Below are 25,181 nucleotides of genomic sequence, written 5' to 3'. Positions count from 1 at the left end.
ACATGAGAGAGATAGGGAGGGATGCGTAGACAGCATCACACTGACTCTCAGACAGTGTGACGGTGTCGACAGCATGAAGTGTCCATGACGAAGCCTAGCAGAGTCACTGTGGGGTCTCGGGTTACGGCAAGGACAGTGAGTACAGGGTTGCTCCGCATGGCCAGACTCCATGGAAAAAGGACTTGCTTTCTATGCCACACACGCACAGAGAGACTGACACAAAGGAACAAGTTCAAAGGAGGGTAAGCAGAAAGAAGGTGTGAAAACCCCAGAGGTGATCATTCTGAGGTCAAGTGGACTGGCTGACACCCAGCCCGCCAAGATCATGGAGATGCACGTTGCCAGCCTGGTGACAGAGCAGCACCTACTGGTTCCCCCTTGAACACCCTGTGGCCACAGGACTGGAAAAGGTCAGTTTTCGTTCCAACCCCAAAGAAAGGAAAAGCCAAAGAATGTTCAAACTACCGCACAATTGCACTCATCTGACATGCTAGCAAAGCAATGCTCAAAATTCTCCAAGTGAGGCTTCAACAGTATGTGAACCGAGAACTTCCAGATGTTCAAGCTGGATTTAGAAAAGGCAGAGGAACCAGAGATCAAATTGCCAACGTCTGTTGGGTTATGGAAAAAGCAAAAGAGTTCCAGGAAAACATCTACTTCTGCTTTATTGACTATGCCAAAGCCTTTGACTGTGTTGGCCACAACAAACTGTGGACAATTCTTAAAGAGATGGGAATACCAGACCACCTGACCTGCCTCCTGAGAAATCTGTATACAGATCAAGAAGCAACAGTTAGAACTGGACATGGAACAATGGACTGATTTCAAACTGAGAAAGGAGTACATCAAGGATGTATATTGTCACCCTGCTTATTTAACTTAAATGCAGAGTACATCATGAGAAACTCTGGGCTGGATGAAGCACAAGCTGGAATCAAGACTGCTGGGAGAAACATCATAACCTCACATATGCAGATGACACCACCCTTTTGGCAGAAAATGAAGAGGAGCTAAAAAGCCTCTTGATGAAAGTGAAAGAGGAGAGTGAAAATGCTGGTTTAAAACTCAATATTCAAAAAATGAAGATCATGGCATCCGGTCCCATCCCATCACTTCATGGCAAATAGATGGGGAAACAACAGAAACAGTGAGAGACTTTATTTTCTTGGGCTCCAAAATCACTGCAGATGGTGACTGCAGCCATGAAATTAAAAGATGCTTGCTCCTTGGAAGAAAAACTATGACCAACCTAGACAGCATATAAAAAAGCAGAGACATTACTTTGCCAACATAGGTCTAGTCAAAGCTATGGTTTTTCCAGTAGTCATGTATGAATGTGACAGTTGAACCATAAAGAAGGCTGAATGCTGAAGAACTGATGCTTTTGAACTGAGGTGTTGGAGAAGACTCTTGAGAGTCCCTTGGACTACAAGATCAAACCACTCAATCCTAAAGGAAATCAGTCTTGAATATTCATTGGAAGGACTGAAGCTGAAGCTGAAACTCCAGTACTTTGGCCACCTGATGCAAAGAACTGACTCACTGGAAAAGACACTGATGCTGGGAAAGACTGAAAGCAGAAGAAGGGGATGACAGAGGATGAGACGGTTGGATGGTACCACCGACTCAATGGACATGAGTTTGAGCAAGCTCCGGGAGTTGATGATGGACAGGAAAACCTGGCGTGCTACAGTCTGTGGGATCACAAAGGGGCGGGCACAACTGAGCAACTCAACTGAACACACTGTGGGGCGTCACTAGAAAAAGCAGGGAGGATCGGGAGAAAGAGAGGAGGAAGACATCAGAGAATCTTTTTTCCATGAGCAAAAGTGGAAGACAGAGGTCATTCTGACTTCCAAATAAAATCTCTGAGGTCAAGGGTACTGACCAAACTACTTATCATTTTTATTTCCACGTAGAGGGTTCATTTTCCATCCTCGACCCCCAAAATCCTGACTCCCCCAGCAACATTCAACCAGTTACCAGTGCAGCGAATCTCACTTCCTTGTCTTTGAATCCACCCACCCCTCTCCATCCCCACAGGTGCTGCCTTGGTTCAGGCCCCCCTCCTCCGGCACCTGGACAACAGCAACGGGTCTACCTGTAGGTCCTTCCTGCCCACGCTAATCCGCACATCACTGCCTGGCTACTTTGAAAGAGAGAACACCATGGCACAACCCTGCTTAAAACTCCTCAGGGCTCTACTCTTCACACCCACATTTCGAAATAAAGCTGCTTAACATGTCTTAACTTGGCAACAGTAACTGCAGCAGTTTGTTGTTTACTGTCTACTAGTGCCCAGTGGTGGAGAGGGTGATCGCGCCCCACTCCAGGACTCTCGCCTGGAGAACCCCATGGACGGAGGAGCCTGGTGGGCTGCAGTCCATGGGGTCTCGAAGAGTCAGACATGACTGAGCGACTTCACTTTCACTCTTCACTTTCATGCACTGGAGAAGGAAATGGCAACCCACTCCAGTGTTCTTGCCTGGAGGATCCCAGGGATGGCGGAGCCTGGTAGGCCGTCTATGGGGTCGCACCGAGTTGGACACGACTGAAGCGACTTAGCGGCAGCAGCAGCAGTGTCAAGTGGCTAACATCCTCTAATTCACTTCTCACAGCAACCCTAGAAGGTGGGTTAATGTCTGCCCTTTGTTTTTGTTCTGGTTTTTTTTTGAGGGGGGGAGCGGGGATGTTTGGCTACGACATGAGGCTTGTAGGATCTCAGTTCCCTGATCAGGAATTGAACCCTGGGTCAAAGCAGTGAAAGCCCAGAATCCTAACCACTAGGCCACCAGGCAACTCCCTATTTGCTTCTTTTACAGATGAAGAAACTGAAGCTAAGAAAGTGAGTGACCAGCTCAAGCTCACAAACTAGCTCAGTGGCAAAGCCAGACATGGCACACAAGTACCTCAGCTTCCAGAGTCTGTGCTCCTCACGCTGTCGCCCACACAATCTTTCATGATCTGGCTTTCCAGAGTTGCCTCTTCCACAACTGGGCATTCCAGCTTGAGTGAACTCCTTGTTGGTCACTCATTGGATAGCCTTCTGTTCATGCCACTCCAAATGTCTGGGATATCGTCCCACCTCACTGCCCTCTTCACCTGACTTATCCTGCTCATCCTTTAGGACCAAAGCCTACTGATGCCTCAGCCTGACCTGCGAGCACCCTAAGTCCGCCAGCAACCCCCTACAACAGTTTCATACTGTAGCGCTATCTCCTTGACTTAAAAAAAAAATTAACTCGAGGACAGGGATGTGTACCTTCCTCACTTTGGTATCCCCAGCTTGCAGAGCACTGCTAGGCGTGCAGCAGCAGCTCGATCAGTATTTACACTTATTCTCTACCATGAGAAACTGGCTGGAACAGAAAACGGACCTTGCGGTTGCATGTAAGCCCTGTACTCAGCTCCTTAAAAGCGTTTCAACATCATGTCACAGGAAGGGAGGAGAGGAGTTGGCCAGAAAAGACGCGCCAGTCACAGCAAAACCGGGCAAAGCCAGGAGAGAGAGCCCAGGCGTGTTTGTCCCCCGTGTGCCCACACAGGATGTTCAGAGCACTCGCTGCCAGGGGACAGGCGGGAATTACTTTGTTAATCAGCAAGAGCTTCCTAGTCGGAAGACCCCGGGCTGAATCAGCCTGAGGGGGACGTGACCGCAGACAGAAGGCGAGAGCCAGAGTCGGTGTGTCTCCCTAGAGGAGGGAGGCCCGCCTCTTGAAGGAGGCTCCTCAGACCCGCCGTGACCCTCGACCTCACCCCTCAGGCCCAGGGCTACAGAAACCGACCTCGCAGGACCCCTGTCCTCCTCAACGGCGCGGCTCACTTACCGCCGCCCAACTTCCGGCAACCGAGGCGCTGTCCGCGGCGCGCGTCCCGATGACGCACATGGCCCCGCCCCCGCGGGCGTGGGGGGGGGGGTGCGCGCATGCGCACAAGGACGCGCTGGTCGGCCCAGTGAAGGAGCCCCTAGCACCCGGCGGAGTGGGAGGAACCTGGACCCTGGGAAAGGCGGGTCATCAGGAGGCTGGTCACGGCCCCTTGGGACAGCCGGGGGACAGCCTCTCTATCAGAGGTGGCAATGTGTATATATGGCCCTCAGGCTGTTAAAAGTGTCCCTTCTCCCCTTTAGTGATTTGAGAATGACAGGAATTATCACTTCCATTTTCCAGGCAGCATTAAATTTTGTATCACAGGGACCCTTAGGGAGGCACGTGTGGAGAGACAGGCCTTTTTTAATGCATTATGTGAAGTGAAAGTCGCTTAGTTGGTGTCCGACTCTTTGCGACCCCATGGACTATATACAGTCCATGGAATTCTCCAGGCCAGAATACTGGAGTGGGTAGCCTTTCACTTCTCCAGAGGATCTTCTCAGCCCAGGGATTGAACCCAGGTCTCCCACGTTGCAGGCAGATTCTCTACCAGCTGAGCCACCAGGGAACCCCAAGAAGACTGGAGTGGGTAGCCTGTCCCTTCTCCAGCGGATCTTCCCAACCCAGGAATCAAATCGGGGTCTCCTGCATTGCAGGTGGATTCTTTACCAACTGAGCCATCAGGAAAGCCATTTAGGGCCGGATGAAAGTCAACAGTGACCAACCTCCTCTTTCTAAATCAGGTATTTTTCTCACAGCTTCCTGGTATCAAGGGATAAAGTTGTTCATTCCAAATTGTTTATTGAGAGTATACTATGTTGCAAGCATTGGACAGTGTTAAAGACACAACAGTGAGTGTAAACTTAATCTGACATATAAGGCCAGGACTCTAACGTAACTCTATAGAATACTATTTATTGATTATCTATCATAGTTCCACGGTTTCCCATCTCTAATCATCACAAAGGTACTACAAGGCAAAAATTATATCATGCCCATTTTACACATGAAAGAACAGAAGATATGAAAAGTTTTGACTTTTTGAAGGTTAAAGATCTTTGGGGCTATGATTCTAGTGGAAACATATTTGACTGCAAAATAAGAAAACAAATTCGGACTTATTAATGTGCTTCATCACTCAGTCATGTCTGACTCTTTGCCACCCTATGGACTGCAGCCTGCCAGGCTCCTCTGTCCATGGGATTCTCCAGGCAAGAATACTCGAGTGGGTTGCATTTCCTTCTCCAAGACATATTAAGGAGATACTTTATTCAGAAGATTTATTGCAGAGGGTGTGGTGGGGGACAGGAGGACTAGAGCAGACACCACGCCAACCAAAGCTCTGTAGGCTTCTCATTCGGTTCAGTCTCTCAGTCATGTCTGACTCTTGGTGACCCCATGGACCACAGTATGCCAGGCTGCCCTGTCCATTACCAACTCCCAGAGCTTGCGCAAACTCATGTCCATTGAGTCAGTGATGCCATCCAACCATCTCATCCTCTGTTGTCCCCATCTCCTGCCTTCAATCATTCCAGCATCAGGGTCTTTTCCAATGAGTCAGTTCTTTGCATCAGATGACCAAAGTATTGGAGCTTCAGCTTCAGCTTCAGCATCAGTCCTTCCAATGAATATTTCAGACTGATTTCTTTGAGGATTGACTGGTTTGATCTCCTTATAGTACAAGGGACACTCAAGTCTTCTCCAACACCTCAGTTCAAAAGCATTAATTCTTCAGTGCTTGGTTTTCTGTATAGGCCAACTCTCATATCCATACATGACTACTGGAAAAACCATAGCTTTGACTAGGCAGACCTATGTTGGCAAAGTAATGTCTCTGCTTTTTTATATGCTGTCTAGGTTGGTCATAGTTTTTCTTCCAAGGAGCAAGCATCTTTTAATTTCATGGCTGCAGTCACCATCTGCAGCGATTTTGGAGCCCAAGAAAATAAAGTCTCTCACTGTTTCTGTTGTTTCCCCATCTATTTGCCATGAAGTGATGGGATGGGACCAGATGCCATGATCTTCATTTTTTGAATATTGAGTTTTAAACCAGCATTTTCACTCTCCTCTTTCACTTTCATCAAGAGGCTCTTTAGCTCTTCATTTTCTGCCAAAAGGGTGGTGTCATCTGCATATGTGAGGTTATGATGTTTCTCCCAGCAGTCTTGATTCCAGCTTGTGCTTCATCCAGCCCAGAGTTTCTCATGATGTACTCTGCATTTAAGTTAAATAAGCAGGGTGACAATATACATCCTTGATGTACTTCTTTCTCAATTTGGGATCAGTCCATTGTTCCATGTCCAGTTCTAACTGTTGCTTCTTGATCTGTATACAGATTTCTCAGGAGGCAGGTCAGGTGGTCTGGTATTCCCATCTCTTTAAGAATTGTCCACAGTTTGTTGTGATCCACACAGTCAAAGGCTTTAGCATAGTCAATGAACCAGAAGTAGATATTTTTCTGCAATTCTCTTGCTTTTTCTATAACACAATGGATGTTGGCAATTTGATCTCTGGTTCCTCTGCCTTTTCTAAATCCAGCTTGAACATCTGGAAGTTCTCGGTTCACGTACTGTTGAAGCCTCACTTGGAGAATTTTGAGCATGACTCTGCTGGCGTATGAGATGGGTGCAATTGTGAGTAGTTTGAGCATTCTTTGGCATTGCCTTTCTTTGGGATTGGAATGAAAACTGACCTTTCCCAGTCCTGTGGCCACTGCCAAGTTTCTCAGATTTGCTGGCATATTGAGTGCAGCACTTTCACAGCATCATCTTTCAGGATTTGAAATAGCTCAACTGCAATTCCATCACTTCTACTAGCTTTTTTCGTAGTGATGCTTCCTAATGCCCACTTGACTTCACATTCCAGGATGTCTGACTCTAGATGAGTGATCACATTATCATGGTTATCTGGGTCATTAAGATCTTTTTTGTACAGTTCTTCTGTGTATTCTTGCCACCTCTTCTTAATATCTTCTGCTTCTGTTAGGTCCATACCATTTCTGTCCTTTATGGAGCCCATCTTTGAAATGTTCCTTTGGTATCTCTAATTTTCTTGAAGAGATGTCTAGTCTTTCCCATTCTATTGTTTTCCTCTATTTCTTTGCACTGATCACTTAGGAAGGGTTTCTTATGTCTCCTTGCTATTCTTTAGAACTCTGCATTCAGATGGATATATCTTTCCTTTTCTCCTTTGCTTTTCATTTCTCTTCTTTTCTCAGCTATTTGTAAGGCCTCCCCAGACAGCCATTTTGCATTTCTGCATTTCTTTTTCTTGGGTGTGGTTCTGATCATCACCTCCGGTACAATGTTACAAATCTCTGTCCATAGTTCTTCAGGCGCTCTGTCTATCAGATCTAACCCCTTGAATCTGTTTGTCACTTCCACTGAATAATCGTAATGGATTTGATTTAGGTCATGCCTGTATGCTCTAGTGGTTTGCCCTACTTTCTTCAATGTAAGTCTGAATTTGGCAATAAGGAGTTCATGGTCTGAGCCACAGTCAGCTCCTAGTCTTGTTTTTGCTGACCGTATAGAGCTTCTCCATCTTCAGCTACAAAGAACATTATCAGTCTGATTTCCGTATTGACCATCTGGTGATGTCCCAGTGTAGAGTTGTCTCTTGTGTTGTGGGAAGAGGGTGTTTGCTATGACCAGTGCGGTCACTTGACAAAACTTATTAGCCTTTGTCCTCCTTCGTTTTGTACTCCAAGGCTGAACTTCCTGTTACTGTATCTCTTGACTTCCTCCTTTTTCATTCCAGTCCCTTATAATGAAAAGGACATCTTTTGTTTGGTGTTACTTCTAGAACGTCTTGTAGGTCCTCATAGAACCGTTCAGCTTCAGCTTCTTCAGCATTAGTGGTTGGAGCATAGACTTGGATTACTGTGATATTGACTAGTTTGCCTTGGAAACGAACAAAGAGCACTCTGTCATTTTTGAGATTGCACCCAAGTACTGCATTTTGGACTCTTTTGTTGACTATGAGGGCTACTCCATTTCTTCTAAGGGATTCTTGCCCACAGTAGTAGATATAATGGTCATCTGAGTTATATTCACCCATTCCAGTCCATTTTAGTTCACTGATTCCTAAAATGTCGATGTTAACTCTTGCCATCTCCTGTTTGACCACTTCCAATTTACTTGGATTCATGGACCTAACATTCCAGGTTCCTATGCAATATTGTTGTTTACAAAATTGGACTTTACTTTCATCACTAGTCACATCCAAAACTGGGGATTGTTTCCAGTTTGGCTTCATCTCTTCATTCTTTCTGAAGCTGTTTTTCCACTTATCTCCAGTAGCATATTGGGCACCTACCGACCTGGGGAGTTCATCTTTCAGGATCCCATCTTTTTGCTTTTTCATACTGTTCATGGCATTCTCAAAGCAAGAATACTGAAGTGGCTTGCCATTCCCTTCTGCAGTGGACCACATTCTGTCAGACCTCTCCACCATGAACCATCTGTCTTGTGTCGCCCTACATGGAATGGCTCATAGTTTCGTTGAGTTAGACAAGACTGTGGTCCATGTGATCAGTTTGGTTAGTTTTCTGTGATTGTGGTTTCCACTCTGTCTCCCCTCTGATGGATAAGGATAAGAGGCTTGTGGAAGCTTCCTGATGGTAGGGACTGGCTATGGCAGAAACTGGGTCTTGCTCTGATGGCAGGGCCATGCTCTGTAAATCTTTAATCCAACTTTCTGTTGATGGGTGGGGCTGTGTTCCCTCCCTGTAGTTTGGCCTGAGGCCAGACTATGGTAGGGGTAATGGCAGTAACGGTGACCTACTTCCAAAGGACTTATTCCAGTGCTGCTGTATTCAGTGCCCCTGATCTCATGGCAGGCCACTGTTGACCCACACCTCCGCTGCAGACTCCCGGACACTCACAGGCTAGTCTGGCTCAGTCTCTTGTGGGGTCACTGCTCCTTTCTCTTGGGTCCTTGTCCACACAAGGTTTTGTTTGTGCCCTCCAAGAGTCTGTTTCCCCAATCCTGTGGAAATTCTGTAATCAAATCCCAGTGGCATTCAAAGTCCAATTCTCTAGGGGGTTCTCAAACCCTTTGCTGGATCTCCAGGCTGGGAATTCTGTTGTGGGCCCTAGAACTTTCCCAGCAGTGTGAGGACTTCTTCAGTGTAATTGTTCTCCAGTGAGTGGGCTGTCTGCTCGGTGGCTCTATGGTGGGACTCACACTGCGCCTCCCAGGTCTGCTGCACCCAGAGCCCCTGCCCCTGAAGCAGGCCACTGCTGACCTGTGTCTCTGCAGGAGACACTCAAACACTCAAAGGCAGGTCTGCTTCACTCTCTATGGAGTCCCTGTGTCCTTGTGTGCACAAGGTTTTATTTGAGCCCTCTGAGTGTCGCTGGTGGGTGTGGGGTTTGATTCTAAACGTGATTTTGCAGGTATCTCAAGGATTAGGCAAAAAGAGTTTTTCCTTGAAGAGTGAAGAAAGCCAGAAAGAACTAGATGTGGAAGAGTGGGAAGAAAGGGTGGCTTGACTGAACAGTAGTAAGTCAGAGGATGTTTTCGGTTGAGGCCTGCATGTTCGCAGAAGGAGTCATATGCTGACTCAGGCTCTGCATGTGTGCCACATTGCTTCAGTCATGTCTGACTCTCTGTGACCCCATGGACTGTAGCCCACAAGGCTCCTCTGTCTGTGGGATTCTCCAGGCAAGAACACTGGAGTGGTCTGCCATGACCTCCTCCAGGGGATCTTCCCAACGCAGGGATCAAACCCACGTTTCTTATGTCCCCTGCACTGGCAGGCAGATTCTTTACCACTAGGCCACCTGGGAAGCTCACTTTGGGCTGTTGTTCAGCTGTTCAGTCACTAAGTCATGACTGACTCTTTGTGACCCCATGGACTGAAGGATGCCAGACTTCCTTGTCATTCACTATCTCCCAGAGTTTGCTCAAACTCACGTCCATTAAGTTGGTGATGCCATCAAACCATCTCATCCTCTGTCACCCCCTTCTCAGAACTTCTTCCTTCAATCTTTCCCAGCATCAGGGTCTTTCCCAATGGGCTGACTTTGCATCAGGTGACCAGAGTACTGGAGCTTCACCTTCAGCATCAGTCCTTGCAATGAATATTTAGAATTAATTTGCTTTAGGATTGACTGGTTCGATCTCCTTCCAGTGCAAGGGACTCTTAAGAATCTTCTCCAACAGCACAGTTCAAAAGCATCGTTCTTCGAAAACATCTAGCCTTCTTCAAGATCCAACTCTCATATCCCTTCATGAGTATTGGAAAAAACCATAGCTCTGACTACACAGACTCAGGCTGAGGAAGTGCAAAAATGAAGGAGACTGGAAAAATGAGAGAAGTTTAAAATTTTGTTGACCAGCATTTTGTGCTATTGATCAGTGGAAACCGGTAGTTCGGGGAATCTTTTATATGGTAAAGAGTAGGAATTCAGAAGCACTGTGTGTCACCTTGCCACAGCTACTGAGTGAAGCAATCAGGAATCTTATGTAGGTCCTACGGGAAGAGGTGTTTCTTTGCAGTAAACCATTTCCAGAGGACAAACGAGTTGGGAGATTTCTTCACCATCCCTGTTTTTTGAGCATGCAGGGCTCAGGTAGAAGTCAACATTGTCATCTCTTTCCACTTTATCCCTCCTGTCCTGCCACTGCCCACTCAGACTGCTTGTGTCAGTCACACTAAACTGATTCTGGTGTTTAAAGCACACTCTGCTCTTTCATGTCTCCATCCCGACAACATCCTCTCTCTTTCTCTTAGGCTCCTAAACACAGTTTTGAAATGTGGTTGAATCTTAGACAAAATGTTGATGGAGAAAGAGGCCATACTGTACCATTCCACGTGCAGAAAGTTCTAGAATCAGCAAAACTAATTTATAGTGACAGAAGTCACTTCGGTGGCTGCCTGGGGCTTAAAGGAGAGCGTTATCTGCAAAGGGGCTTGAGAATCTTTCTAAGGTGATACAAGTCTTCTATATCTTGATTGAGATGGAGATGACATGGTTATACACATCTGTCAAAACTTATTGAGCTCTGCATTTAAAATAGGTGTATTTTACTGTATACATTGGGCTTCCCCAGTGGCTCAGAAGTAAAGAATCTGCCTGCAATGAAGGAGCCACAGGAGATTTGGGTTCAATCCCTGGGTGGGGATGATCCCCTGGAGTAGGAAATGGCAAGCCACTCCAGTATTCTTGTCTGGAGAATCCCATGAATAGAGGAGTCTGGCGGGCTACAGTCCATGGGGTTGCAAAAAGTTGTACACAATTGAAGTGACTGAGCACACGTCCATTACTGTATATATTGAATGTAATAAACTTGGTTTTAAAAAAGATAAGTGGAGATGTCACCTCCTAAGTGAAAATGTGCCTAACACCCACCTATCCCTGAGTTTCAGTTAATTAAGCATCTATGAGGCTGAGTTGAATGTAGTTCTTTATAAGATTTCCTCTGCTGGACTTCAAGATCCTTGTAATGAATCCTTTTTTTTTTTTTCAGAGTTTCTGCTCTGCTCACAGTGATTCCTGCTCCTCTGGGAACTGTTGGTCCTCTGCTCATGTTATGCCAACTGGCTCCCACCTCCCTTTAGAGCTGATTGCAGCAGAGGTGGACATAAGATGATTCTTCACTCTAGCTTTGGAGTTTTGAACTGATGCTCATAGCAAGTAGAAATAGAATGATTCATATAAGTCAATGGCAGCATTCTAGTGGGAATGTCCTCAGATTCTGGTTGATGAGGTTCCAGAAGCTGACTTGGCTTGAGCCTTTCAGAAGTGAGGTCATCCAGAGTGCTCCTGGATCCCACAAAACATGCCAGTAGCCATTCACAACGTTTGTTTCTGTCACTTGCAACCCTGTAGTAGATCCATGGGGTGGAAACCATATCTGAGATGACCTCTATTGTCTCCTAAGGCCTGGTCCCAAGGACTGGCCCAAGAAGTGCTCAAAAGCATTTGTTAAATTATTAGATGAGGTCTGGGCATCCCACGTAGATGGTCACCTAGGTCACAAATGTGGCCTCCATGTTAGCAGGGAATTGGGGTGAGGCTCAGAGCAGATCCCCCCCTGCTGCCCAGTATTGGGGAGACAGACCACTGGAGCACCAAGATGGTGAGCCTCAAGAAAGAGGCATGACCAGGAGCCATAAAAAGACAGAGAACATTCTCAGACATAGTGGGGCAGCGAGGCCCATTACACTTATTCAAGACCACAGGGATCCAAGTCAGCGTACCTTCATCACTTCTCTTACAGCTCAGTTGAGGACATCACACATCCCTGCACAATGGGAACCATTGCACAACCTAGGTTTTGTAAGCCCAAGAAACTGTGGCATGATGTGCTGGCGATGTAGGTGCTGGGAGCCGGCATATTGCATATTGAGTGAGGATCTGTAATAGCTCAACTGGAATTCTATCACTGCCGGGAGCCAGCGTGAGGCACTCCGCCCATGACAAAGGTCATGAGGAAGGAGGCTCGGCATACGCAAAGGCGGGATCGAGCCTCAGGAGTCCCCCTGGAAATTCTCGAGCATCTACCCCCAAAACCAGAGTCTGCCTACTTTCTGCTTTGTGCTTTCACCTACACCTCTGACTTTACGGGGGGCTGTCTCCCACTACCTCTCTCTGGAAAAAGAGTTAGCTTACAGCTCCAGTTAATAATTCCTGGGTGTGACAGTGTTTAACCTACAAACTCCTTTGGAAATCCTCTAGCCTGCCTGAATAGGTTTTTCCGGCCACATGTGATTGTTCAGAGCCTCCCAACTGTGAGAGGCAGGAGATGTTCTAAACTGCCTAAACACAGATTCCTTTGAGTAGTTAAAAGATTGATTAGAAATTGTATTGGTGAAGGGTTTTTCACTTGTTGGGCCAATGTTTGCTGCTAAGTCTCCATACTCCTTACCTACTGTGTCCTTGGCAGTGTATTGATTGATATAATGGGTGTATAGAAATGTAAAATGCAGCTTTGTCCAATGCTTTTTGGAAGGCTGGCGCCTGACTTTGGAATAATCACCTTTAGAGAAAAATAAGTTTCTTAAAATGTTAACAGGCCTCCGGGCCAGAAGATGATGTCTATCACCTGAACTTTTGCATATGATAAGTTTACAGGAAAAAAGCCTGGCTTGCTGCATGACTCTACCCCTTCCCCCATTATCCTCTATGCATAACTTAAGGTATAAAAACTACTTTGGAAAATAAAGTGCGGGCCTTGTTCACTGAAACTTGGTCTCCCCATGTCACTCTCTCTCCCAAATTCCAGCTGAGTGTCCATCTGGAGCGCGGATGTCCTCTGCGACCATTTATTTGCCTGGGCTTCTAAGACCCACTCGAGAAGGTGTCTAAGGTGGGGCACCTTCCGCTATTCGAGAGGGCGCCTGCGGCCTCCGTGGTCAGAGCTAACCTGGTGTCACGGGTTATATTGATTTTCCGCGTAAACCAAGCCACTCAGCTTCTTTTCTCCACTGAATTTTCCTACTGAGCTATCCTTATTTCAGCCGCTTTTCTCCACTGAATTTCCTCACTGAGCTATCCTTATTCTATTACTCTTTGTATCCTTAATTAAAGTGTAATTAAGCAGTTATTCCCTGACCCTCGCCTAGCCGTCTCTCCTTCGAATACACTGGATCAGCCGGGGCTGCATCATTTCCTTATGGCTCTTCACATGCATCACAGCCAGGACAGCCCAGAATCTTCCTCGTCTTGCTCTTGAGACTTATGTTTCTCTCCTAGAAGACCCATCTTCAAAAGAGAGACAAGCAATCTTCTGCCAGCTAAGTAACCAAATGACCGATTTATCAAATGGCCAATCTGGAGACTGGTGGATTTTTCTGAATGGACATTTTGTAAGTGTAAGCAGATAGGTAGGGGGTCCCCAGAGAAAGAGAACCAGGCATTGGTTTCTTGACATAAGAAAAGCTATTTTTGGCCTTAGTCATTTTGTGATCTGAGTCTGGCCAGGAACAGGTCTCAGTAATTAATGATCTTAAGGGAACAACAACAGCAACAAAAAAGCCTCCAGGAACACCTTGACTGTTATCAAGCAAGAAAAGTAATGATAAGCAAAAATAATACCTGTTGTAAAGACTCCCAGATCTGTTTCAATGGTAAATACTAGCCTGAAGTGCTTTATTGAGCTGCTTTGCAGAACTTAATCTGCACACCCCCCGCCCCCATCCCCCTGCCTTAGGAGCTCAGCCACCAGATCAATTGCAACCTGAAGGATGATGATGTTGACCTTTTCTGATTCTTGTGACTTCAATCAACACCCAAGCTCCTTCATGAATATGCAAACAACCCTAGCTTAAATCTTCCCCAGTTTTGCTGTTGGGGAGACACTGCTTTGGGAAAGATCTCTGGTGTTCTCCTTACAACAAGGAATAAGTACTTATTCTGCAAATAATACATCCTTCCTTCTCCTGCTCTTGGGTTTGGTTGTATCTTTTGGCTCAACATGCACCAAAAGGCAAACACAGCCTTTGAAGTAACATTAACTTAGCAACGTCAAAAATTTATGGCAATTTCTACTGGATGAAATGGATTTGCAAGCTTTTATAGATTTATATGATGATGTAATTGATGGTTTTCATATTGCCTTCAGACTACAAAGAAAGCTGAGCACTAAAGAATTGATGTGTTTGAACTGTGGTGCTGGAGAAGACTCTTGAGAGTCCCCTGGACTGAAAGCAGATCCAACCAGTCCATCCTAAAGGAAATCAGCCCTGAATATTCATTGGAAGGACCGATGCTGAAGCTGAAACTCCAATATTTTGGCCACCTGATGCAAAGAACTTACTCATTGGAAAAGACCCTGATGCTGAGAAAGACTGAAGGTGGGAGGAAAAGGGGACAACAGAGGATGAGATGGTTGGACGGCATCGCTGACTCGATGAACATGAGTTTGAGCAAGCTCCGGGAGTTGGTGATGGACAGGGAAGCCTGGTGTGCTGCAGTACGTGGGGTTGCAAAGAGTCGGATACAACTGAGCAACTGAACTGAATTGAACTGAAGAATGAAAATAAATGCTAAGGGTGGGTTTATTCTTCCTTTGAATATATTTAAACTATGAACACATTAGTGAAGAATATATTCTTTTATCCCCTCCCCTTTTAGTATAAAATAAGCCTGAATTCTAACTCAGGGAAGACAATTCTTTAGGACACTAGTCCACCTTCTTTTTGGTCCACTGGCTTTCAAAGTAAAGTCAGTATTCTTTGCTCCAACAGCTCATCTCTTGATGTACTGGCCTGTCATGCAGGAGCAGTAGGAGCTTGGACTCAGTAACACCCCCATCTCCCCTGGTTTCCTCGTGTTTTGACCCATCATTTTCCCCTCTTCACCTGCAGTCTCTTCACCTCTATTGCTCCCCTCTCTGCCACTTGGCCTCTCCCTGCAGTAGCAGTGATCTGGGGACAAAGCATATTGAACCTTCCTCAACACGCAGCAGTGAGGAAAAACAAAGGTCTGTCACTCTAACTTAACAACTTGCAGAAAACTGCTCTTAAAAAGCTCATCCAACATGCATTGTTGTAAACCCTGTAAATTGTTAAAAAGAAGCCAATGTTTGGTAAGCTTTGCACACTGGTCAGTGGAGGAATTGACTTCAAGCTCATCAGCTTTAAGTCCATAAAGAGAAACCCAAGGGGGTGGCTTCTTTTTAATCTAAAATGTATAATCAAGTTTTAATCTGTAATCAAGTTCCAAGAAGGCAGTTATTTTTGTATTTGGAGCAGAGAGCCTGGTTTCAACTGGATTTTGTGTAAGCCATCAGCCACTAATTCTTTCCTGAGTGGGCTAGGGCTGAGTTATGTCTGCACCCTCGCCCACTGCCTTTCATGAATTCAACAGTTAATTCAATCATATAGAGAGTTGGAGGAAGAACAAGTTGATACCGTGGAAAGAAAGCCCATTCCAGAATCAGGTTTTAGACTCGGTTCTTATTAACCACTCTGTGCTATGGTTTACCTATTTGTAAAACCACAGAAATCTGCCTCACAAGGTTGTTGTAAAGATTAGATAGAAGTGGTAAAGCATGAAGTATATGCTCAGTATACTTTAAAACTCTGAGTCCCCACTGGGTACCATTTACTCTGCAAGCACCGTAAACACCATACACAGTAATGCATGGAACCTTGTTTTTTATGCGGTGGCAGATTATCCTGACCATTTTTGTTCTTGTCAGATTCAAATCCAGATCTTGTTGACCAAGGTCTGAACTTGTAACCACTTGGCTTCACTAGATGCTTCAACTGTTCACCAATATCGGTAATGGGCACTTAGCCATTTGTCTTTGTGGGGTGTGTCTCTAGAAAGACTTAAAAGTGCTCCTTGGTCCAGAGGGGACCCAGGAAGCAAAGTCTTCTGGTTTCTGACATGGAAACAGACCAGGATAACCCAAAACAGGATAAAAGTCTCTGGCTCCCTCCAGTTTTGAGGGAGAAGAGCTTTGGGAGGTGCAAAGTAGAGAGGGAAGCTTGTTGTAAAAAGTAAGTCCTTTTCTAAAGACATTTACAAATATGACCAGAAACCAAAGGGAAACCTTGTATCAAATCTTGTAACATTTAACGTTACATTTCAGTACATCTTCTTAAGTCCAAGAGACTCAGAAAGGCAGAATTAAATCAGTCAACCTTATAACAGTATAGCTTCAAAGATCATATTTTAGTAGGTAAAAATCTCTCATTTTAACAGATCATGCAGACAGGAACACGAGACATAAAACACCAGCTTGTACAGACACTCCCACTGGCTACATGTATTACAGTTTAACATCCAGTTTTGGCATATAAATCACAACCAGATTGCAACATAAACCCCAACTAAAACTGCCTGTTCCCATGCCTTTGTAAGTTTTGACTTCAAAAGTGTGACCATAAAAGTACATGATGATGTTTCTTGGATAAACACAGCAGAATTCACAGATGAAAAAGTATACTGTCCCCGCTTCAAGTATCACCTCTGTGGCCACATTCTATGTCAGCTGTTCCTCCTCTCAATATACTCTTGTGAACTGCCACCGCTGTCGGGAATTATGAATGTGTGTGTGTGTGTGTACTGAATAGAACAAATTTTTGCCTTTTGGAGAAAATGTGTTACAGTGAGTTGAAGCCACAGGATGTTTGCTCCAGCTTTCTTATAACTAGTTGTGTGATCTCAGGTCCCTTCTTGCACCTTGCTGTTCCTCCGTTTGCTTTTCTCGTAACACCATCCTCCTGTTGTGGGGTGTCATGGGGCTTAAATGACATCAACCTGGCACAGCCCTCAAGCAATTGGCTTTCTTCTCCCCACTCCTCTTTTTTCATTTCTAATATACAACCATCTAAAAAAGATTCCTTTTTCTCTTTGAGGGAGGCATTTAACCTCTTCTTTAATAGGAGAATGGAATTTGGGTTTGAAAATGATGGATGTGCAGACTGCATCATTTCCCATCAACTCTTAAGATGTACATGAGTGAGAAATAATAAGGTGGAATCGGCCATGGTGGTTCAGGCACTGGATCTGGAGAAAGCTGCAAAAGAGGCTCAGAAGAGAGGTGTTTTGAGACGTGGCAGTCACAGTGGAGTAGCTGTCCTGCCTTTCAAGGTGACCCCGGTCAGGGACAGCATCTATCTGCATGTCTAAGGTCTCTGCTCCACAGATGTGGAGCTCCATTTGAAGAAGGCTCCAGAGTTCCACTGGAACTCTACCCACACGTCCCTTCGGTCACCTGATAATTTGAGTGTGAAAGCTGGAATTACAGTGTTAGCCTGAGGCCCCCACATTCCCGGGGAACAGGGGAGCTTGGACAGATCTGAGTCTCTTGCAAATATTCGGCTCTCAGAGTACAATCTCTCTGCTGACCACCGCCATCTGCTGTTCTTCCCACTGCGCCTATGAACTTTCCAAACTCCCCAGCCCCTAAGACCATTCTTCCGACTCCAGAAAGCCCAGGTGCCTGGCAACGCAACAGGCTTCCTCCTTCACTTCCTTCAGGGACGTCATTAAGCGTCACTTGGTTGCATCCCCTGGGAGTCTCTCCTAGGAACGAATGTGCAGAATTTTCTTGAAGGTCTTCTTGAAGTTCTCATTGCACAAGGGGTAGATGAGGGGGTTCAGCGTGGAGTTGATGTAGCCCAGCCAGATGGTGAACATGTGCACATGCTGGTTACTGCAGCTCTCACAGAAGGCAATGACCATGAAGAAGATGAAGTAAGGAATCCAGCAGATGATGAAGGCCGCCATGATAAAACCCAACTGCTTGGCAGCCTTCCGCTCTCGGTTCATGTGCAAGCCAGACACGTACTGTCTCGAATGCGAGCGGAGCCTCTTCCAAGTGAACTTGATGTACTCCAGGCCTGTGCTAGACTCGCTTCGCGACTTGCCTTTCCCCGGTGCCGGCTCTGCGGGGGTGTCCGAGTCTGTCCGGGAGAAGGACTGGCTGTCACCTAGGATCTGATCCTCTAAGGCCTCCTTAGGCCCAGGCATGCTCAGGCCCTGCTCACCCATCTCAAGCCGGTTCTGGCTCTGGTTGATGGCTGCGTAGCCCCTGCCACTCCCCTCTGCCTCCGGCTGCGTCTGCACAGTGTCAAGCGGGAAGCAGTAGAATTTGCCCAGTTCTCCATCCTTCTCTTCCTTCTCTTGGCTGAAGACACCTGGAGATGTCACCTCCTTTGGCTCTTGAGATGGTGGCTTCAAGACAGGTCCACCCCCGGTGTCTTTTGGCTTCCTTTTCAGAACCTCCCAGGGGGACTCCTTCCCCGGTTTCTTAGTGCCCACCTGGAGGTTCTCCGGCTTCATCTTCATGTCAGAGAAGGAGGGGAAGGACCCGTTGATGAGCTCCCGGTGCTGGCAGTGTTGCCGCACAGCCTTGTAGATCTTGGCATAGAACCAGAGCATGAGCAAGGTGGGCAGGTAGAAGTTGATGATGGCGGTCATGACTTTGAACCACGTGACGTTGTAGAAGTCCGTCTCACACTTATCCCCCCGGGGCTCTGGGGTCTTTGGCTGGAAGTGACGCCAGCCCAGAATGGGGATAATCCACAGGAAGGAGAGAAACCAGGCGGCTAGGATGGTGATGGATGCTCGGGTCTTGGTACGATACCGCAGGTACTTGAGGGGCTGCTGCACAGAACGGTAGCGGTCAATGCACAAGATGAAGACGCTGAAAATGGATGCCGTGCTGGCCACATAGTCCATGGAAAGCCAGAAGAGGCAGAGAGGACGCCCCAGGGACCACCTAGACATGAGGAGGTAGAGGATGTTCATGGGCATGACGACCACCCCCACAATCAGATCGGCCACCGAGAGGCTGACGATGTAGAGGTTCCCCACGGTGTGCAGTTTCCGCTCGTTGCGCACAGCGTACAGGACCAGCAGGTTGAGTCCCACTGTGACCAAGGAGATGGTGCTCAGGACCACCACCAGGGGCGTCAGCTGGGCATCGCTGGCAGGGGCAGTCTTATTCCCCTCACACATCTTGTCTTCGAAGACGCAGGAGGAATTGGGACAGGTCATTGGCACAAGTGTAGCCTCCAGCTACGGCTCACTCCCTGGGGGGAAAGACACAAGGATTCAGGTCAGAGGTCCCGTGATGAGTAGCATCACTCAGCACTGTCACTGGCATAAAACCATGGCTGTGTGCGGTCAGGATGATAGACACTGCTGGTTACCTGCAGCCTACACCCCCTGCCTCCTTAGCCATCCCCTCCTTCCTTCAATTATTGACTATTCGTTGCATCACTGAGCACTGTACTGGGTGCTGGGAATACAGCCGTGAACAAAGCAAAAACCTCTGTCCTCAAAGAGCTCACATTCTAGGGGAGGGGCATGGGCTAAAACGAGGTGAGGTTTGTACAAGTCCCCTGCTGCACACACGTGCTGGGAGGGGGGTTGCATCACGATTGGTCTACGCTGCATATGGTGCCGTTGTTTCTCTTTGCCAGTGGCTGGTCTGGGAGTGGGTGTGAGATATACCTCTGGCTGACGAGGTAGATGGGGAAGTCTCATGGCAGAGTTGGGGTTCTGGAAAAGTTCTTCCTCTCTGACAAATGAGCAACATGAATACAAGGGTGTTTCCTACTCGCCCTCTTCTTTGTGATAGGAAGTGATGCATGGAGCAATGGCAGTCATCTTGGGGCCATCAGGGAAACACCAAGAAAACCACTGAGATGCCAACTCAGAGTCTAGTTATTACTGAGCTGACCCTGGAGTCTTCTTCCACCAGGCTGGTTATTATGAGAAATACTTCAATATCTTTTTTGCTTAAGTCACTGTTGTGAGAGTTTTTACTTGCATCTAAAGCACTGCTAACCAATATAAGGGAGGGTTACCAGGGCACACAAAGCATGAAATAAATCTAGAAAATCTGCTTAGATGAATAGTTCTCAAATGGGAAGAGGATTATGTTATCTGAGAAAGCATTTTTATCATTTCACTTTTATATTTGAATTTTTTTTTCATTACATAAACTATGCAAAGTAATATGTAACATACCCTCTGCTAGGGGGACTATACTGAGAACAGACTGCCACAGCGGATCCTCACCGGGGGTGGGAGGTCACAGTTGGTATTAAAACTTGCAGAAGGTGTTGTTAGATTTTTATATCAATCAAAAAGCAGTATGAGTTTAAGGAAAACTGAGAAATACTAACAGTGTAAATGTCTCTTGATAATTCAGCAAAAAACATTATTTCTACATTAAGGCAACACCAGATAAATTCTTGGCTAGAAGGCTATATTCTTATGACTTTTAAAGATAAAAAGCAAAACCCAGCCCAAAACAAATGGACCTAATTAAATTTGAATTCTTTTGCACAGCAAAAGGATCCATGGACAAAATGGAAAGACAGTCTACTGAACGGGAGAAGATATTTGCAAACGATATGATTGATAAAGAGGTTAATAATGAATATATACAAACAGCTCATATAACTCAACATTGGAAAAACACACACACACACACACAAAACCAAAGAACCTGATTAAAAAATGGACAGAAGATCCTAATAGACATTTTTCCAAAGAGGACATGCAGATGGCCAAGTAGCACATGAGAAGATGCTCCACAGCACTAATCATTAGGGAAATAAATGTGAATCAAAACCACAATGATACGTCACCTCATATCTGTCAGAATGGCTATCAGGAAAAAGAACACAAATAATGTTGGTGAGGATGTAGAGAAATGGGCAACCTTGTACACTGTTGGTAAGAATGTAAATTTGTGTAACCATTATCGAGAACAGTACGGAGGTGCCTTAAAAAACTAAGAGTAGAGCGACTATGTGACCCAGCAGTTCCACATCTGGGTGTACATCTGACAAAAACAAAACACTAATTCAGAAAGACGCATCTACCCCAATGTTCAATGCAGTGTTATTTACAACTGCCAAGATACTAGAGCAACCTAAGTGTCCATCAACAAATGAATCGAGAAGACTGTCGCATATTATATATATACACAATGGAATACTACTCAGCCATAACAAATAAAAGTTGCCATCTGCAACAACACAGATAGACTTAGAACATATTACGCTTAGTGAACAACCTCAGATATGCAGATGATACCACTCTATTGACAAAAAGCAAAGAGGAACTAAACAGCATTTTGATGAGGGTGAAAGAGAAGAGTGAAAAAGCTGGCTTAAAACTCAACATTCAAAAAACTAAGATCATGGCATCTGGTCTCATCACTTCATGGCAAATAGAAGAAGAAAAAGTGGAAGCAGTGACAGATTTTATTTTCTTGGGCTCCAAAATCACTGCGGATGGTGATTGCCCCCATGAAATTAAAAGACATCTGCTCCTTGGAAGGAAAGCTATGACAAACCTAGACAGCATATTGTCAGCTACAAATTGGTACTTGCCTGTCAACTACAAATCAGTACTTGCCAAGAGCATCTGCCAGTGATTGAACAACAATCTGAATAGCGTTTGCCATCTGCCTCTGTGGAGACTGAACCTTTTGCCTCTGCAGCTGTTGACCTGCAACCCCCCTGTTGAAGGAATCCAGGGTGCAGTGAGGCATTCTGTTCTCCAGGGAATCTGGTGGGACAGGTCTTCAGATAGTTAGATATTTTCAGGAACTGATTTCACGATCCCAATCCTTGTATCTCTTCATATTTAGAAAAACACTAAATCCCTTCATGGTGACATGAGCTCCTTGTGACTAGCAGAAAAAACTTTTGTAGACTAAGCTCTCAATGGCATTGAACTTCCCCTTCACCGAAATCTTATATATTGACATTTCCCAACTGCTTCTTTGCAGCAGTCTCTCAGAGCTATCTGAGGGGCTGTCTCCTGGGCTGTAGTCCTCATTTTGCCCCAAATAAAACTTAGCTTACAACTCTCAAGTTGCACACATCTTTTAGTTGACAGTATTAAAATGTAGAGGCATCACTTTGCCAACAAAGGCCCATCTGGTCAAAGCTATAGTCTTTCCAGTAGTCATGTACAGATGTGAGAGTAGCACCATAAAGAAGGCTGAGCACTGAAGAAGTGATGCTTTCGAATTGTGCTGGAGAAGACTCTTGAGAGTCCCTTGGACAGCAAGGAGATCAAACCAGTCAATCCTGAAGGAAATCAACCCTGAATATTCATTGGAAGGACTGATGTTGAAGCTGAAGCTCCAATACTCTGGCCACCTGATGCGAAGAGCTGACTCATTGGAAAAGACCTTGATGCTGGGAAAGATTGAAGGCAAAGAGAGAAGAGGGTTGCAAAGGATGAGATGGTTAGATAACATCCCTGACTCCATGGACATGAATCTGAGCAAACTCTGGGAGATAGTGAAGGACAGGGAAGTTCGGCATACTGCAGTCCATGGGATCACAAAGAGTCGGATATGACTTAGGGACTGAATAACAACAGCAACCCAACAAAAAAAACAAATGCTTAGTGAATCAGTCCAGACAAAGACAAATACTGTATGATATCACTTATATGCGGAATCTGAAAAACAAAACAAACCAGTGAATATAATAGAAAAAGAAGCAGACTAGTAGATAAAGAGAACCAGTGATTACCAGTGAGGAGAGGGAAGGGGGAAGACAAAGATACGGGTACAGGATGAAGAGGTACAAGCTATTGTGTATAAAATAAATAAGCTACAAGGATAGACTGCAACACAGATAATACAGTCAACATTTTATAACTATAAATAAGCTATAAAAATATGGAAACACTGTGCTGTATGCCTATAAGTTATACCTGTAATAAACATAATATTGTACATCAGCTATACTTCAACTGAAAAAAAAAAAAAAAAAAAAAAGACCCTAAGATACTTGATCTTTATGGAAGGAACCCTTGAGTTACTTCACTGGAAAAGAGCTACTTGAACAGCACTGACTTTTTGGTTGTTGTTCAGTCACCTTGTCGTGTCTGACTCTTTGTGACCCCATGGACTGCAGCACACCAGGCTTCCCTGTCCTTCTGGAGCTTGCTCAAACTCATGTCCATTAAGTCAGTGATGCCATCCAATCACCTCATCCTCTGTCGTCCCCTTCTCCTCCTGCCCTCAATCTTTCCCAGCATCAGGGTCTTTTGCAATGAGTTGGCTATTCGCATCAGGTGGCCAAAGTATTGGAGCTTCAGCTTCAGCATCAGTCCTTCCAGTGACTTTGCCCCAGCTCTATCACGACGACAGATCTGAGGGATCTCTCAGCCTGCGCCTTCTTGTGGGGCATATGTGATAGGTGCAGTCGGTGAGCTCCGAAGGTTCTTCCAGAGTGTCTGTTTTGGAGTCTCGCGGTAGGTGTTTTTCCAAGTTCTCCTCCAGCTCTGCACTGCCGCAGCCAGGGCAGCTATCTGACTCCTCCGACGGGGCCTCCTGTGATGGCTTCATTAGCATCCCCTTCTCTTCCCGTGACCCAGCCCTGCCCTCTGCTCCATCACTCTCTGCTGTTGGCCTCCGGGGTCTCACCCACTCACCCCACTCCACTTCAGCCATCATCTCTGTCAGATAAGCCCCGAACCTACAGCTTCAGCCTGTAGCTTTCTCCACTCCCACATCCTACACCCCATACCTTACAGCTTCTCCTTCAGCCCTGTGCTAAGTCGCTTCAGTCATGTCTGACTCTTTGCAACCCCATGGACTGTAGCCACCAGGTTCCTCTGTCCATGGGATTTCCAAGGGCAGGACTACTGGAGTAGGTTGTCGTTTCCTTCTCTAGGGGATCTTCCAGACCCAGGGATTGAACCCATGTCTCTTACGTCTCCTGCACTGGCAAGCAGGTTCTTGATCACTAGTGGCACCTGGGAAGCCCTCCCTTCAGCCTTGCTCAAGCCCACATCTCTTGGAACTGTCCACAGCCCCTTCAAGGAGAAAAAAGGCTAGGGCCATATCATCCCCGGGATGTTTATTTTTTATTTTGGTTAGGAGGAAGCAGGAAGCACTTCCCTAATACACTCCCAGCTGGGTCTTCCCTAGGTAGCTCTTACCTCCTGCTTCCACAGGAGGGTCTCATTTCTCTCTTTCCTTCTAGCCTTGAGGAAATTACTTCCTTTTCTAATTTCTCTTTTTGCTCTTTGCCCCACACATACAGAGGAAAACAATTCTTTTTTATTGTGCATATACTAGTTATCATTCCACAGTTCCATTTGACAAAAAATTATGTTTTCATATAAAAATCTGTGTATTTTTCCATTTATGATTAAAAAACAGAAGTTTTCTTGCTTGAACTGAGATCACAGAAAAGATAATAAGTGTGAAATTAAGTGGTTAAGGGTGAAATCTACTGGTGTCTGCAACTTAACTTTGAAATGAGTCGGAAAGTAAGTTGAATGGATGATTGCTTAGAAGAATGGATAAATGAGTAGATGTAAGATAAAGCAAAAAGAGCAAAACATTAATTTATGACCTGGGTGGCTGGTGTATTATCAGTGTTCAGTGTACAATGCTTCTAAATTTTCTCTTTCATTGATACTTTTCATGATAAAATGTGGGAGAAAATATAATAAACAACAAGATCTTACTGTATAGCACAGAGAATGATATTCACTATCCTGTAATAAACCATAATGGAAAATAACATGAAAAAGAATATATATAATTATATGTGTACATATGTATATAATTGAATAAGCTTGCCATACACCAGAAACTAATATTGTACATCAACTATACTTCAGTTCCATAAAAGGATAAAATATTGGAGAAAACTAATACAGCATAAGCTTATCTTCCCTACTCGGTTCAGTTCAGTTACTCAGTCGTGTCCAACTCTTTGCAACCCCATGGACTGCTGCACACCAGGCTTCCCTCCATCACCAACTCCCGGAGCTCACTCAAACTCATGTCCATTCAGTCAGTGATGCCATCCAACCATCTCATCCTCTGTCGTCCCCTTCTCCTCCTGCC

The 25,181-nt window shown here is 45.6% G+C and overlaps 2 protein-coding genes across 8 annotated transcripts in view; both read right to left on the bottom strand.

The window, feature by feature from the left end:
- The window catches only part of ATG7 (autophagy related 7), a 274,952-nt gene extending 271,007 nt beyond the window's left edge, over nt 1-3,945 (bottom strand). The window contains exon 1 of one of the 2 annotated variants that reach the window (XM_044933623.2): nt 3,828-3,945. The gene's annotated coding sequence lies outside the window, so the exon portion shown is untranslated. The remainder of the gene's footprint in view (nt 1-3,827) is intronic. The other variant, XM_044933624.2, reaches the window with a different exon arrangement.
- A 12,537-nt stretch (nt 3,946-16,482) lies between these two features.
- The window catches only part of HRH1 (histamine receptor H1), a 112,529-nt gene continuing 103,830 nt past the window's right edge, over nt 16,483-25,181 (bottom strand). For all 6 annotated transcript variants that reach the window (XM_044933454.1, XM_044933450.2, XM_044933451.2 and 3 more), the window contains one exon: nt 16,483-19,368. In XM_044933454.1, the coding sequence (XP_044789389.1) occupies nt 17,858-19,333 (1,476 nt within the window). In that variant the 5' untranslated portion in view covers nt 19,334-19,368 and the 3' untranslated portion in view covers nt 16,483-17,857. The remainder of the gene's footprint in view (nt 19,369-25,181) is intronic.

The sequence above is a fragment of the Bubalus bubalis genome, chromosome 21 (assembly GCF_019923935.1).
Source record: "Bubalus bubalis isolate 160015118507 breed Murrah chromosome 21, NDDB_SH_1, whole genome shotgun sequence".
Taxonomy (NCBI): domain Eukaryota; kingdom Metazoa; phylum Chordata; class Mammalia; order Artiodactyla; family Bovidae; genus Bubalus; species Bubalus bubalis.
The sequence above is the reverse complement of the archived record's forward strand: the minus strand, read 5'-3'. Positions and strand labels throughout refer to the sequence as shown.